The 15803-nt window shown below is 42.6% G+C and overlaps 1 protein-coding gene across 15 annotated transcripts in view; it reads right to left on the reverse strand.

Annotated features, from left to right (window-relative positions):
- adgrb1a (adhesion G protein-coupled receptor B1a) overlaps nucleotides 1-15803 on the reverse strand; it is a 94925-nt gene that overhangs the window by 18042 nt on the left and 61080 nt on the right. For 10 of the 15 annotated variants that reach the window (XM_084027902.1, XM_084027911.1, XM_084027898.1 and 7 more), the window contains 7 exons: nucleotides 13495-13621; nucleotides 4989-5092; nucleotides 4186-4288; nucleotides 3940-4090; nucleotides 3783-3852; nucleotides 3422-3488; nucleotides 1597-1682 (listed from right to left, as the gene is read on the reverse strand). In XM_084027902.1, coding sequence (XP_083884028.1) covers nucleotides 1597-1682; nucleotides 3422-3488; nucleotides 3783-3852; nucleotides 3940-4090; nucleotides 4186-4288; nucleotides 4989-5092; nucleotides 13495-13621 — 708 coding nt within the window. Of the gene's footprint in view, nucleotides 1-1596; nucleotides 1683-3421; nucleotides 3489-3782; nucleotides 4091-4185; nucleotides 4289-4988; nucleotides 5093-13494; nucleotides 13622-15803 lie in introns of all 15 variants that reach the window. The other 5 variants (XM_084027906.1, XM_084027904.1, XM_084027905.1 and 2 more) reach the window with 1 other exon arrangement.

Here is a 15803-nt window from a genome sequence, read left to right on the forward strand (position 1 = left end):
GGGATTCTGTGCAAACTCAAACATGACATATCAGACAGCAAAAACAAGTACAGTTGAACAGAGAGATCATTGAAGAAAGCAAACATTTCAGAGAGAGAGAGAAAATAACATTTGAATGCACCAACAATGCCAATGGAGACAGAACAGCCTGCAGGGTAAAGTGGAGCAGGGCGCATGTGTGCTCGACCAATAGCTTTTGGAAAAATCCTTGATATTCTTACTGAAGTCGCCAATTAGTAAGTGATGAAGCTCATGATAATAAATGTGTTCATTTCCTATTTATGTTTACAAAAAACTAGTTTAACAATGTGCAAAGGAAAGTTTTGTTCACTGAGCACTCCAACATTTTGCAAAATATGCTTGCTGCCGGGTGGATGAGGCAAAGATACAGTAGGATGCTTCTTAAACCTTAAACTGCACAAAAAGGACTTCATTTCCAAGGTCGTGTCCTGCCATAGAGCTCAGTGGTTGCTGCTAACTGTATGTATCATTCCTTGTTGAAATTTGTAACGGTGGTGGTATTTAACATTTAACAGTAGCCTTTACCAATGGAATATAACTTTCTGAAATAACTACATCATGAGGCAGATTGGTAAAAAGTCTGACTTTTATGCGTTCATACGCAAGTCTGTCTGCAAAAACAACAAGGAAACAACTTTTAAAATGCTTGTTTTCTATATAGTTTGGTAATCTCGTGTTTTTTCCCAAAATGTTGGAGTGTTCTTTTTCTAATAAGCTAATAAACGCCTCATACCATAAAGCAGAAAACTGCTTTGTCAGAGCTGTTAACTCTTATAATCATATATCTCAACTGAACTGAACAATTCAATGGACTAACAATGACTGAAAAAACAGTATCCTAGTAACCAGATTTTGTTTTAATTCCGTAGCCCTGCTTATTGGCTCTGTTGGTAATGACATTGGTTAAATAACAGTGTATTCATCTGACAGCATTATGCCATCTTTGTTTGGTCCACGTTTACTTTGTTGAGTGGTTATCCTAACCAACAAAACGAATGAACAGAGCTATGAAAATCAAACCAAAGTCCTGGTGAACTGTATGAAACGTGTCTTTTTTTTAGTGTGATCTTGCTATTTTAAAGCCCTGCTTCCCTCTACTAGAAAAAAACAAACAGGAGAAAAAAGACACGGATGGATTTACAGAACTTTACATCCATAGCAACACCTGCAAACAAAGAGCAGCTGGAGGAAAATGTGACACATTTGAAACTTAAAAGAAAGCAATGAGATGAGTCATCATCTTGCTCAGTCAGTGCAGGACCAATAACCAGACAGCCTTCCCCATATCTTTCTAACATATTTCTATCCTCCACATGCACTGATCGTAGTCTGAGCCATTTGATTAAAAACACATTTTCTTTTGGTCTCTTATCTTATTTTTGATGAATTCACATTTCTTGGATCTTTTTTTTCTCCTTTGCATCTCATGTTAATAATCAAACACCATCGTCAATCAAAGTCTGAGATTATAGTTTCAGGCAGAGAGCCAATTACTGCGCTAGCCCCTCCCCCTAGCTGAGCTATCAGGCTGGTTATAGGTCACTGTGTAAAATGGATGTGTGGTATAAGGCATACCCCGCCCTCTCCTTTAGTTTCATATCAGTAATGCCGTCTTTGGACACCAGTTTGTTAAAAACGAGAATCCCAATAACCATGTTAACCTGCCGAAGAGAAGAGGCACATGATTAAAGCAGATCAAAGATACTTCAGACTTAACATGCCAATCTAAGCTACCATGATGAGGAGGGATGGGGATGAAGACGTTCGTCACAACAAGATGATGGCAGCATGCATGTCATCTCACACACACTTGCTGTACTTACTGTAAATACTAGATTGTACCATCTTAAATGTTACCAAAACCAGCAGGCACCCGATGAATAAAGTAACAATGGTTGAATGGATGGATTGCTAACATAATAACACATTTTACATAGACATTGCACCGGGAAAAAAAGCATCGTACATAAAATCGAAGCTATATGAAATCAAAGATCGAGTGATTCCTGTCATGTTCAGCCTATAATCTAATAACGAGCCCCTCTCATGCTGCTCGGAGTGGGCCGGACCTTCAGTGTGAGTGCCAATTGGAGCAGCGGCTCTTCATCAGGGAAGCAGCTTGTGTAAAAAGGACGACCCAAACAAGCTGTTCACTCGTAGGTGGGAAAAGAAGCACTTGGAAGTGAGTCAGTGCAACTGAAGCTAATGGATTTGATTAGTGAAACAAGGACACAGTGTCGCTGCAGAGTGGGAACTGCCAGGGTTTATGTCTGTGATTTAGATGTAAGGGGAACGTATAAATACATTTTTGGGTTTGTTTTTTCTATGTTGTGCAAAACGGCCCTTGTTCTAATTCAACCAACAGCTGTTACTGTTATATTCATTCATGTAACTGCTACATAGTCCACTACCTCCCATATTGGTTTAATATTGAATTCATTATTATTATTATTATTATTATTATTATTATTATTATAAAATGTAACATGGACATTTAGCAAAAGCACTAAAAACACTATTATATTCGAGTTACGGAGGGTTTGTTATGCAATAGAATTATGCTTTAATAAGGAAGTTGACGAGGGAAGAAGGAGACGGGGTAGCAAAAGGGGAAATAATCAAGGGTACGGATGAACCAGGGAGGTTAAGGAAGTTGACAAAAAAGAAGGGGCGGGGAGATAAAGGAGGAATAAGGAGGAGGTAAAGTAAAGGATGATGTTGTCAAGGAAAAGTCAGGGAGTTTTTAAGGGAAGAACGAGGCCGTTAGATAAAAGAGGAGGTTGAAAAAGTAAGGTGGAGACAGTGAAGTAAATGAGGAAGTAAGCAAGGAAAGGATGAGACGGGGAGGTTAGGGAGGAAGTTTACAAGGAAAGGAGGGGTGGAATGAAGCACGTAAACAAGGAAGAGGGGAGGCAGGGAAGGAAAGGAAGAAGCAGAAGAAATATAGTGAACGGGGAGGAGGAGACGTGGGCTATTGGTTTTGATGTGGTCCTATTTGTGTACTGTTGGGCTGAAATAATTTTCTTAGTTATTAAACTTCCTATATATACATATATTATATATAAATAACACTAAACAAAGGATACAATCTAAAATAATGAGGTAGCACCTCTTTAATGTGAGACGTATATTTCCTGGTGTTTTGGGGATTCAATTTACAATGACTCCTGACTAGCTTTGATGTGTTCATTTTTTTGCATTTTAATAGTATGTTTGTGTTACCATTACTACTGTTATAAATCCCTGAATAGAGATATGCGGTGTAAATATTCTTAAAAAAAAAAAGATGACTGAAAAACGTTGCATGATGCTATTGCAGGTGCAGGTCTAAATCTGAATTTTTTGCAGAGGTGGTAAAAGCAAACCAGCAAAGACAAACTGTAGAGGAAAGAAGAAATACCAAGACAACAGCTGCAGCAGGTCCAACAAATGCATAGAGAAGACCTCCTTCCAGAGACAGCCAGCAGCTACAAGAGAGGAGCAGGAGAATACAGATGTAGAAAGACATGATACCAAGAAGTGGACATGATGGAGGAATGAGGCAGGGTAGGGGGGAGGGGGACATGAAGGGTTGTAAAGAGGAGGGGCAGAATGAGGTGAGGACATGACAGGAATGAGGATGGTTAAAGATATATGAGACGGAGAAAGAGAGGTTAATTATGCCGCAAACGTAAACCCCCATCCATGTGTAATACCCGCCATAAATAGTTAAAGAGGTGGAGGTATATACAATAGCGGAGCCGTGGAAAAAGCGTGCTTACTAGCTTGGTGTTCCATATCCCTTTGCCTTGGTGAATCCCACTGAGATGGCCACCACGAGTGCAGGGAGACCTGGGAGGAAAATAAAAAAAAGGCACATTAACGCGGCCCGAAATGGGAAAAGACAAGATGAACGACGCGATGAGACAGAGGGCCCACCCCAGCCGAGACAGAGGAAACGCTTGCGAATGATGCGATTCCTGAGACGGCCCGTCACCGCCATGTAGGACTGCCACGCCTCCGTCAGAACCCAGCAGAACGAGGACAGGAAGAAGAAATGGAGAAACGCAGCGATCAGGGTGCATAAGACCTGAAACAACAAAAACAGGTCAGAATCTTAATGAATCAGTCAAGCGCTATGATCATCAGTTCAATACCGATACGGACAAACACATTGATCCTCACCTTATTCTGTGTCTGAGTCTGTCCAATGAGAATAAGAGCATTGGAGGAAATGATGGAGAGGCAGAAGTTAATGAGGATGACTGAACGCTCCGACCGGATGTACCTGCAGGGCGGTGACAGAGATAAGAGATGGGAGATAAAAAAAAAAAGGAATTAATGATTGTGGTTTTCACTAAATAGTTACTTTTGCACAGATCACACAGATTTCAGTTTAAAGCCAGATATTATCGATAATTTGACTTTGGTAAATCATTTGTGTTTGAAGTCAGTGTCACATGGGACATGAGTCATACTCTGCTAAAAGAGAAGCGCCAACTGTGGACCTTTGGTCACGGGCCCCATGATGTCCCTCTCAACGAGTCCTCACCCCCAACTCCTCAATTACTAACATTTTTTTAACCTATCACGTGGCGTGTTAGTTTTCAACTTGTGGCGAGCAGCATGGAGGGGATGAAGGGCAGGCCCTGCCTCCTCTCCCACTACCTCATTGGTGTAAATTGATGACAGTAGAACAGTGTCAAGGTGTGTGCAGCATACATGGAAAACAGTGGGTGTGATGACACCAGTGTCAACGAGCACTACGGAGCTCATTTGAACGCATCATAATGACAACGTTGACTCCATTAATGTTGGGGAGTGTGGGGGTCTGTGCCGCCCACCCTGTTCCCGTGTACTGTGAACTGATAAACAAGCTGATAACATCGGTGCTTCTCCACAAGCTGGAAGGGTCATCTCTCACTGTTTCTCAATAACAGTAGCACCCCCCCCCCTTTTGTGTCTCAGAGCGAGATGCTTTATCTCACCTCCACACCGACACGTAGATGATGATGAGGAGCAACAACGTGAGCGAAGACACTCCACAGCCCACGATCAGCGTCACGGACGGGAGCTGTGTCTTGTCCATGTTCTGAAAAGGTAAGAGCAAAGAATGTGAAAACAAACACAAACAAGCAAAAAACCAATAGTGACGTCACGTCTCCGAGCCTCGTGACGACATCGTGACTCATCAGATGATCATATGAAGAGCAGGGTGAATAGTTAAAAGGCTTGGAAGCATCGGTGCAAAAACAAATCAGGAGACAAACTGCAGATCCGTGGTGTGTACAGACTTTGACAGGAGCTGTCAACAGATGAATACAAGCACAGAAAAAAGTCCCTGCTGACTCGACCCCTTGTTAAGAGGAGTCCTCCCAACTGGGTCACTCAGAGTTCAAATGCAGTGGAGTGTGTTTTTCCTTGGCATCGGCTCTGATGCCTATCAGCCAACCAGCCTTCTCAGAGATTGTGGCTCAAGACAAACACATTTACTTCTTTATCTCACACATCTTTGAGAGACTTTAATGTGTAGCAGCCGTGTTTAATGTGTAGCAGCCAACAAGTAACTTTGTTGACTGCAGGGCTGCATCCAAAAATCGACAAAACGGATTCAAGGTTAATACCATTTTCAGTTTGGTGTTAACGTGCAATCTGGATCTAAATACAGTATCTTAATTAGATCACATTAACGGGTTCGGAGCTCCCTGCAGTGTTTTAGACTTCGTTCAGAAATCCCAGTGACATAAAACGACAGTCCGGCTCTATTAACAGACAGTAGATCCAGTCAGGGTCGGCCGCCGTCTCCCCTATTCTAAATCGAGCCTGCGGAGGATTTTCCCTCCGTCACACCGCTGTGTGACAGAGGGCACGTTGTCTCACACTTCTGGTTCTGCCCTTCACTTACTGGATTCTGGCCCAAACTATTTGACTGGTGCTCAAAGGTCTATAAAAGAACCATCCAATTAGACGATGGACTCGCCATCTCCGGCTGCTCGCAATCCACTTTGTGCCTTCCTGAGGCCGTGCAACAATCCTCGATGCTGGGGATGATTGTTGCCAAAAGACTCATTCAGAGAGAATGGAAATCACTCTCCTTACTTCCACGGATTGATGGCGACATTATTTCAGTAATGCAGATGGAAAGACTCAGGTTGTTGGGAACCAATAAATTCTTTCCTAAACTGTCTTGGACCCATTTCTTACTTACCTGGACGGGGCTGGGGGAGAGTGAGTAACGCCTCGCTAATTTCTTATGGCTCTTACTCGAGATCTAAAGCAGAGCACTTCAGCACTGGGCTGGTAGCCTTATACTATTTTATTTTAGTTATTAATACTGTTTTATTTTATTTGTATTTTATTTTTGAATACATTTTTTTACTTTCCATTCTGGACATGAAATGATTAAAAATGATGATAATAAATAACCAAACACACACATATGCATTAGTTATAGCTGTTTTTTATGATGCTCTAAATACCTATTTAACAATATATTGAAAAAAAATATATATAACATTTTTACATTAGTTTCCAATATCTTTTTCTTCCCTGGAAAGCAAAATATGATGCATGCTTACATCAGTTAGAATCGATTTCAACCACTAATCTCATGACTTCTATCCATCAGTCAATATGAGCTTCCTCCCAACGTTATGTCCCACCTCGCTATCCTGTTTCACACGGATATACGTCACAGTACGGAAGCTAGAAACTCTTGAACTCTCGTTGAGTTTTCGCTGCTCTGCATCACTGACAGCTGTGCTCTGTCACACCCAGCAGAGATGTCATGGTGCACTGATACAAGTTCACTTCTATATCACTGCAGCAAGGTTAGGAGTGGAAAAAAAGGCCAACAGCAGTGTCAGGAGTACACTCTGTAGCTGGCCGACTCAGGACTAGTTGCTCATTATGTGGCCAAAGGCTATGATCATGTGCAGTTGGGTGGAAAATAACAAGGCCGCTATAGAAAAAGGCCAGTTGATAATTCAACTTGCAAGACTTATGATTTGACTAGAGATTCACATTTAGATGATTGGAGGCACTGAGTATAAGTGGGCCGGCCCAGCTGGCTGGCTGTGCAGAAGAGTGTTTACAGTGCTAAGTGGAATTGTAAAGGTTAGCGGGATGACTTCACACGCCCAGACACTCACCAGAGGAAGCCCGGCACCGCCGAAGGGAGCTGTGAACTCCACAAAAAATCTTTTCACTGCTACAGCTTTCAGTGAGAGGCTTTTCATCCCTGGTGTGAACAAAAGTACGCGGGGAATACTTAGCATGCCCACGCACACACACACACACACACACACACACACACACACACACACACACACACACACAATGTAAGTGCAGGTATGCGGTATCTACGGCTGGAGCTAAGTTGGCAGCCTCAGTTGCAGAGCAAGGTGACTTCAAGGTGATTCATGAATAAACCACAATGCCTCAAACGAACACACACACACACGCACGCACACACACACACGCACACACACACACACACACACACATCATATAGGACTGACATTCTTTACTATCCTAAAAGCTGACAGCTAAAAACCATCCGCATGTTTCAGCCGACATTGTCTTAGTTGCCATGGTAACACGGTAACATGGCAGCTGCAGCAGCAGGGTGCATGGCTGTGTGTGCTCATGCCTGTGCTGCTCGTGATATTTCAGTGTGTCAACATTGACCTCTAGATATAGGCCCAATAATTAAGATTGTTTTTCTCTATTTTGTAATTGCACGGTCTTAATTCCAATATTTAAAATCTATACAGACAAAACTAACTAATGCACAATCAATAAAACAGTTTTACAAATGAAAGTACCTCAGGTTGTAAACGATCTGGCATCACTCGCCTTAGAGCCCTTTGATCTCAACAACAGCAATTCATCACAAGATACAAGCTCCCCAGGTCAGTGGACATCATGAATGTCTACCAAATGATGTGCCGATCCATCCAGTACATGTTGAGATATTTAAAAAAATAAGTGAATGATTTCACCAACTGGCGGGAATAGAGGAGAAATCAGAGGATTGCCAAAGTCATGTGGATACATCCTCTAGGAACCCTGGATATCCGTAGCATGTTTCATGATAACCCAGCCAATAGCGGTCAAGATATTTCCCTCTATCACCTGCTAGAGAAAGTGTCAAGGGTTCACCAAAGTCAGTTGGATGTATCCTTTGGGGACCATGAATGTCTGTTAAACAATTCCTGTGCAAAAGTTATGGACTGGCCGACAGCCACCCAAAGCGCCAAAGGAGCCAGAAACAGAAAAGGGAGGCAAATTCTCAAGCTCGTAATTAATCATCAAATGCCAGTGTGGCTCCAAACAACCATCCACACCCATGCTCGACACCAACATCCCTTACGCTGGTGTGTGGTGTAGTGGGCGGGCGAGTTAAGGTGAGGTGAGGGGGCAGTTTCATGAAATAACCGGGACGTGAGGGAGTTTCAGCCCCCCCCCCCCCCCCCCCCCCCCAACTGCTCTTCTAGCAGGAGATAATTGGCTCAGTTTATAGCCTGTCTTGTCTCCAGGTTTGATGTGTGTGCCGGGGCCAAGTTAATTAAATCCCTCTGATTAATCTGCACTGCAGTGAGTTCCTTCTCTAAAAGCAAAAGGAGGAGTAAAAAAAAAAAAAGATTACGAGTGCAGTGGAATGGAAAGGCGTCTGCTGAGATGGACAAACTTTTCAGCCAATGACAGAGAAGTCTCAGACAGCCTCCAAACGAGAGCGCTACTATCCAAGATAAAGTGACCAGACTGTATTATTGAGCAGAGACAGGGATGCTCCAGCCACCACCACTGAGGAGGACCACGGGATGTAATTTCCTTTGGCAATCTATCACATGAAGCTGCTGCCAATATAGTAAACCGCTAAATTAAAAGGATTCCTTAAACAAGTTGCGCTGTATCCATTCCACACAATGGATATGTAAATGGATGGGTTGGGTGATAGAGATACTGATCCAAATACAAATCAAATAAAAGCCATTCATGCCTCCTGGTAAGTGGGTGTAAATCTAATCCGTCACTTAAAATAAGAATGACGTAAGCTAATAAAATAGAACACACACAAATCACATTATTGGCGACACACAGCTAATTGATAAACTCTCATTCACCGAAGGCCCTCTGATATTTCAGCTGAAATGATTAGTGGCTTAACGCATCAGTCACTGACAGCTCTATGGATCATTAATGAATTCAAATTTTCCAAGCAAAAATGATAAATATGCACCTCTTCCACTTTCTCACATGCAGAATGAACGTTGCTTTTTGCTGTCAAATGTCATTGTAAACTGAATATTGTTGGATTTTTGAGACAAGTCATTAGCAAACATCACCTTGTCCCCCAAAGTCTAAACAATAGGCCTTGTATGTTTCCAAGAATTAAAATGATTGTATTATTTTACAATAGGCTAACAAATGACACTGGGCTAGTCCAAATAAGTCCAGAATTGAGATAAACGTCTGGAGAAGTTTTTACAAACATTTCACACATCTGTATTCATGGTCTACTAAAAGTGAAATTATACTTTCTGCAAGTGCAGAGCAGATACATCTCACGGCTGTGCATTAAGCATGGAGCTGCAGTCAGGGCATGGTTAGCCTAGCTTGGAATAGAGACTGCAGGCAGAAAGAAAAATAATTGTATCTTGTTTGTCATCAGTAGTTCCAGTCTTGTTATCATCTTCAGGTTGCCAGGAAAAAGCCCTGCACCCAACCCCCCTATACAACTAAAACTTGTCTTTTTCATAATAATCCATGAGCTTTAGAGGTGGATGTTTTAGACAGAGCCAGGCTAGCTGCTTCCCCCTGGTCCCAGTCTTTATTCCAGCTTCATATTTCCCATACAGGCATCAGGCTCAGCTAGTTCCACTTCAGATCATATCACCATGACTTAATTTCTACAAAACATCCGCCAAAACAAAACAATATTGCATTTTTGCCTTTTTCCTCCCATTGGATATTTACATTCCAGCACAGCCACATAGGACAGCTTCAGTTGCCTATCGACCGACGATATCTGTGGCGCCCCTCCGTAGATGAAGCATGGATGGATACATCCTGGAATCGTAGTATGAGTATGATGACAATCCATTGGCCTGCCGCCCCGCTAACCACAATCAGTCTTGTCCACTTACTTGCTACTCTCAGAATGTGGGCTAATTGGCCAAAGAGGCTTGTCACTGCATCTATCCTGACAGCACATTCAAACTGAAGAAAAGCTGGCTTACAACATCCAAAACGATACGAGCACAAGCACGCTCATTCATCCCCTTCCCACTCGCCATGCAAAGACCCAGCATTGGCAGAAAACTGGGCTCAGGTTTTGGGGGGCTTTTTTTTTTGCCTTTGACTGCAGTGCATTTCCCCCCCTCAGTTTTTCCCTCTAAAAGCCTGCAGCTAAGTTGGACTTGAACAAAATGGACACGAGAGGTGGCAACAAGAGAGTAAATGGGGAGAGAGGGAGAGCTAAAATATAATGCAGCAACTGAGGATGAAAAATGGTGTGATGAAATGACTGAGGGGTAGAGATTAGAAGAGTGGGATGGAAGGAGGAGAGGAGCTAGGGGGGGAAACAGAGAGGCCAGGGTGTTTATCATGCTGGGGCTGTAGGAGGCTAGCTGCAGACAGAGCGGCTGGGCCATTTAGTCGCTACTATGTGGGAAAGGAACAGCAAGGAGTTGCCTTTTTCCTCCATTCCCGGTAAAAGAAGCCGCTTCCCTCAGGGTGTGTGAAGCCTCCAGGCTGCAACGGAGCTGTGAACAGGCTGTCTATACAGGTGGAGGCAGGCTGCAGGGACAACACCATTATCTACTGAAAACTATTAGCTCACATTCATTTTTCATTCAAGTACCTGTACCAGAACAAGAGTCTACAGCCATGCTACAAGCTACGTGAAGCCGCAATTACTCAGGACAGCAGTGTTTGAAGCTAACGCTAGTATGGCAACGTGGTCTCAATGACAACGCTGATGATGTTATGATGGTTTAATGGGTATCATGTTCATCAGCTAGACTGTATAGAAGCAATGGATATAGCAAACCCTGCTTTACCATCTGTATTCTAAATGCGACCATAATTTACTAGATGAAGACAATTAATCCAATATGAGATGACATTCTGGACCAAAGTGGTGATCAGACAGACCAACAAAATGACAAACATTGCTAGCATGGCTCAAAATCAGCTTAATAAAAGCTATAACACTAACATGAATCTTACAGTGAAACATGCTCTTTAAGTCTGGAGTACGTCCTGGTTTAAAATGACTCACTTAGTTAGATTCAGGGCCATATTAAACTAAATGATACAATCAACAAGAATAATTGATTATCAGGGGCTGTTTGTTGTTCTATTGTATTTGCATTAAGGAAGGTATCATGCTTTGCTCCATACTAACAGTGTTTGATGCTCTTGCTTCTGTCCAGTGTGTCAGCTTGCAGCTTGTCAAGGTGTGACCCGACTCCCATCAACCTCAGCTGAGGCCAAGCCCAGATAACTAAGTCCGTCTTCATTTTTCATTTGAGTGAAATGTAAGTATCTGTCTTATCATCAGTTACTCTGAGGAACTTGATTGTCTCTTGAGGAAGTGGTCTCAAATTTAACATTTTGCCTCTATATGACCCACATAAGTAAAAAAGAGCCAGAATAGTTGCTATTTATATGCCATTATTCTTATTGCTAGTCTTAGGATCCAATTTCAAATGCAAAATCCACTACCACTACCCTTTGTCCACAGTGGCTGTGAAATCAACACAAAATGAAAGTCTAGAAAATGTAAAAAAAGAAAAAGAAAAAAGACACTAGAAAATACACTAGAAATGCCCAACAATAAAACACCAACAGTGTATTGAATGTACAATAATAAGCAACAAACCAGGTCAAAGGAAGCAATACCAATCTGTCTACTCATTATGTATGAAGCTGAAGCTGGAGATAATACATGGTTAGTCTAGCTTAGCATAAAGACTTGAGGCAGGGGGAAACAGCCAGCCTGGCTGTAGCATACAAAGTGAAGACACCTCTTTAGCTTAGACAGAATCAGGCTAAAGAGCTTTGTGGTTTCATTTCTTCTTCTACATTGTGGAACTATTTCTTGGCCAACAACAGTCCATAATGGCCCCCCATGCTATAGCTGGAGATGTAGCACTGCGTTTTGTCAAGAAGTAGTTCCACCATGTAACCTCACCCTTAAACAACATATCGACATGTTCACATTTCTGTTTGTGTGATCAATGAGGATCCAACTGTCTCCCCCTGCTTCCCTTCTCCATGCTATGCTAGGCTAACCATGTTGAGGCTGCGCTATCCCTTTAAATTTCCGCTGACTCCTCAGACCAATTCATTATTGACCTAATCATTCCAGCACTGAGAGCACGAAGCACAGCAGTGCAGCCTCCACCAGCAAAGCGTGCAGCACATTCACTCACATCCCTTCCTCGTGGTCATATACGCTCCAATCGGCACCACAACAAAACTAGCCAAATGTGCTCGGCTCATGGTGGTGAACCCAAGCATCCTGGCCTGACCAGGGAGCAGGATAAACAGCACACTGCCTCCTGCGCCTTTAAGAAAACCTCTGTGCCCATGTTGTTACCAGGGCAACTAGCGAACAAACTGCTTCTGAGGCAATTTGTAGTCTAATAATAACTAATCGCACCATATGAAAATTCCCCACAAAAATCACTGGCCTTTCTCTAAAGAAAGTGGGGCAGGTTTGAGTCACCAGTATACTGCTGTTGGTTTTAACAGACATGTCTGTTCTCACACACACACACACACCCACACACACACACACACGTTGCCATCTCATTGTGTCACAACGTTCTGTCGTCCTACTGTAGTCTTATTAAAACGTGTCTTGTTGCTCGGGCTAGGCTACTGGATTGTCATGCAGCACCTCCTCCATGGGGCCTGGTTGGTTACCATGGAGACACCATTGACAGTGTAATATGTTAAAATATGCTAATGTGTGAACAGGAATTGTCGGTGTTCGGATAAGGGAAGTGGAGGTGTGGGAGGGGGGAGGGGGTTTGCATGCAGGTATGATCACCAGCTATAATATGATGTTAAATCCCACTCACCATGTCAGTACATCTGACAGTGATCACCACCACCTCTATGCACAGGACCTCCCTGTGTGCACATCCTCTTGGAACACATTAAATAGTCCATCTGCAAGGTGCAACATGAATAAAGACAACCCCCCCTCCCCCCCCAAAAAAGATGAAGAAAAACCCTTTCCTTTGGCTAGACTATAATAACCTTTTACAGCATGGCTTTGGCATGTCGAGACAGAGAAAGGGAAGGAGGGGGAGAGAGGGAGGATCTGTTGATATGTAATGACAATGACGCCCTTTGAACAAAAAAAAAAAAAAAAACAGCTGATGCATTCATATAGGAATGGAAAAAAAAAAAAAACACACCGTCTGCGATACCTTTTTAGCGTCAACGAAGTCAAAGGGAGGTTGTCGGACTTACCATTTCGGGGTTTAGCCGTGCTAAAATGGCGAAGGTGGACAGTCTGTCACACACGCATTTGGTTCTGAATGAGTCGACTAGCACGGCTTTGCAGCCCCTGGCAGACCAGGATCCCAGCAGAGAGGAGCTGCACGGGAGAAAAAGCACACACACACGCGCGCGCACACACACGCAGACAGACACACACGCACACGGAGAAAAGAGAGAAGCGATGCGGTGAATATAGAGACAGCCCCGGCAAAAAGGAAAACGAAAGCGGTTCAAAATCCCACCGTCTTGCATTCGCGGCTATTTAATCCACTTTACATCTCCGCCGGATGCAGGAGGAGAAGGCGCAGCGAGCGGAGTGAACGCGGTGATGGGGAGGCTGTGAGGCGGCGTGCTGCAGCTCTCTGCCTGCACACATTATAGCTAATTACCAACACGCTGCCAACACATGCATTATTATCATCATTATTACCATTATTATTACCATTATTATTATGATTATGTCATAGTATTAATAATAAAGCATTATTAAGTTGGCGAAATATGGGGCTACTTACATTAAATTCCTGGATACATTATTACATAATAATAGCTCTGATTTTTAATAATAATAACACACTTAAATGTATGATGGGGACCATGCTGTGAGTGGATGAAACTACATGATTTTCTCAGGTGGAGCAGTTAACTAAGACAGAGCCCTAAAACTTAGAGCTGTATTTCCATGGTAACAACCAATCACACCGGCAGACGACTGACAATAGGTCATAGAAGAAGAAAAAAACCCACAGGTCTAATTAATCACATCAATAATTACCAATTTCATACTATTTTTGTGCCTGCTGGCTTACTTACATGACTTCCTGAGACACTGAAATGGATCTGAACCATGAGGTTAATTACACCTGTGTTTTTCCTGCTATGACAAGCCAAAATTGATGCAGTGAAAAACAAATTGTATTAAGGATGAAATCTAATCCTCCACACACCTTCCTCACAAGCTCACAATTCAGTGTGTGCTGGGTGAAAGTCCTGTGTTTGTTTCACCCAACCACCCTGACCTCCTCCCCACGCCGAAGTTCGCAGATTTGGTAAGGAACACATTTTTTCTAACGTCAAATGCAAATGTCACTGAAAAAATATGTTTCCCTCGACACAAATGCAAATGCATGCAATGCAGTTTTGTTGTATGGGAACGTATTTTTTTTTTGCGACTCTGAGTGTTTACAGGAAATGGTACTCTGGATTCTTGTTCCCAACTCCAAAACAAGCAAAAGTAACAATCTTTAAAGTCAGTGGTGTAAAGTTTGCTTTTTTTAAATATGTTTTTGTTGGTGAATTGAAGCAGTTCGACATTCTGTTGCTGCAGAGTTTGGTAATTTGACAACTCTCGCAATTAGGCAGAAACACTCCTTTTGACTGGGCTCCTGACAACGGCTGGCCTTACGTTACTCTGCTCCAGTGCACAGAGAAATTAAGAGAATAAGTCAAACTGATGAAAAAGCAGCCGGGGTTTATTAATTTTAACAACAGGCAGAAACAGGCAACGTATTTCAATTCTCCTCACGCAAATTTACATCCACTCGGTTCACTTGAATTCACATCGACTTGTTTGAGCAGCACCTCAGGTTTTCACTCAAACTTCTACTCCGGCCATGGAAACCAAATTAATTTGTCTGGCGCTGACAAACAGCAAGCTATTGAAATGTCAATACTCATGATGCTGTTTTTGGGGGGACGCTCAGAGGAATCTATACTAAATTCAGGCATTCATAAAGTTGAATCAAATAAAGAATAGAGCAATGTGCCGGAAGGAAAGTTGTTGTTGTATAAGTCTGACTCAAGGAATTCTATTTGAAATGTATTCTCAGGAATGTGTCCTATAATGAATACGTTCTGGGTAAACCCAGCATTGATTATGTCATATTACATAACAATATCATAAATCATCACTGAGATGGTGATACATCCTTTACACCACTCTTGCTGATACCTAATCACCATTTCGTCGGATTCCTGAACGGATTGCTGACAATCAAATTTGTGTTTTATGGAATTCTGATTGAAGTGTTGCCAGGTGTGACACAGCATTGATACGGTTTGTGAGCAGTCGGTACATGTTGATCGTCAAAAAGTGACCTGAAAGAAAATCTCCCTCCTTCACCTGTTCAGTCTTACCATAAGTGCCCTAGGAGTGCAGGCATATTACTGAAACTCATACTATACAGATCAGGCTGTATATAAGTAGTAGACGTAGTCATGGTGACGTCACCCATCACAATTTTGAAACCTCAAGCTCTTTGGCCATTAATATCTTTGAA

The sequence above is a fragment of the Eutrigla gurnardus genome, assembly GCF_963514095.1.
Source record: "Eutrigla gurnardus genome assembly, chromosome: 14".
NCBI classification, from domain to species: Eukaryota; Metazoa; Chordata; class Actinopteri; order Perciformes; family Triglidae; genus Eutrigla; species Eutrigla gurnardus.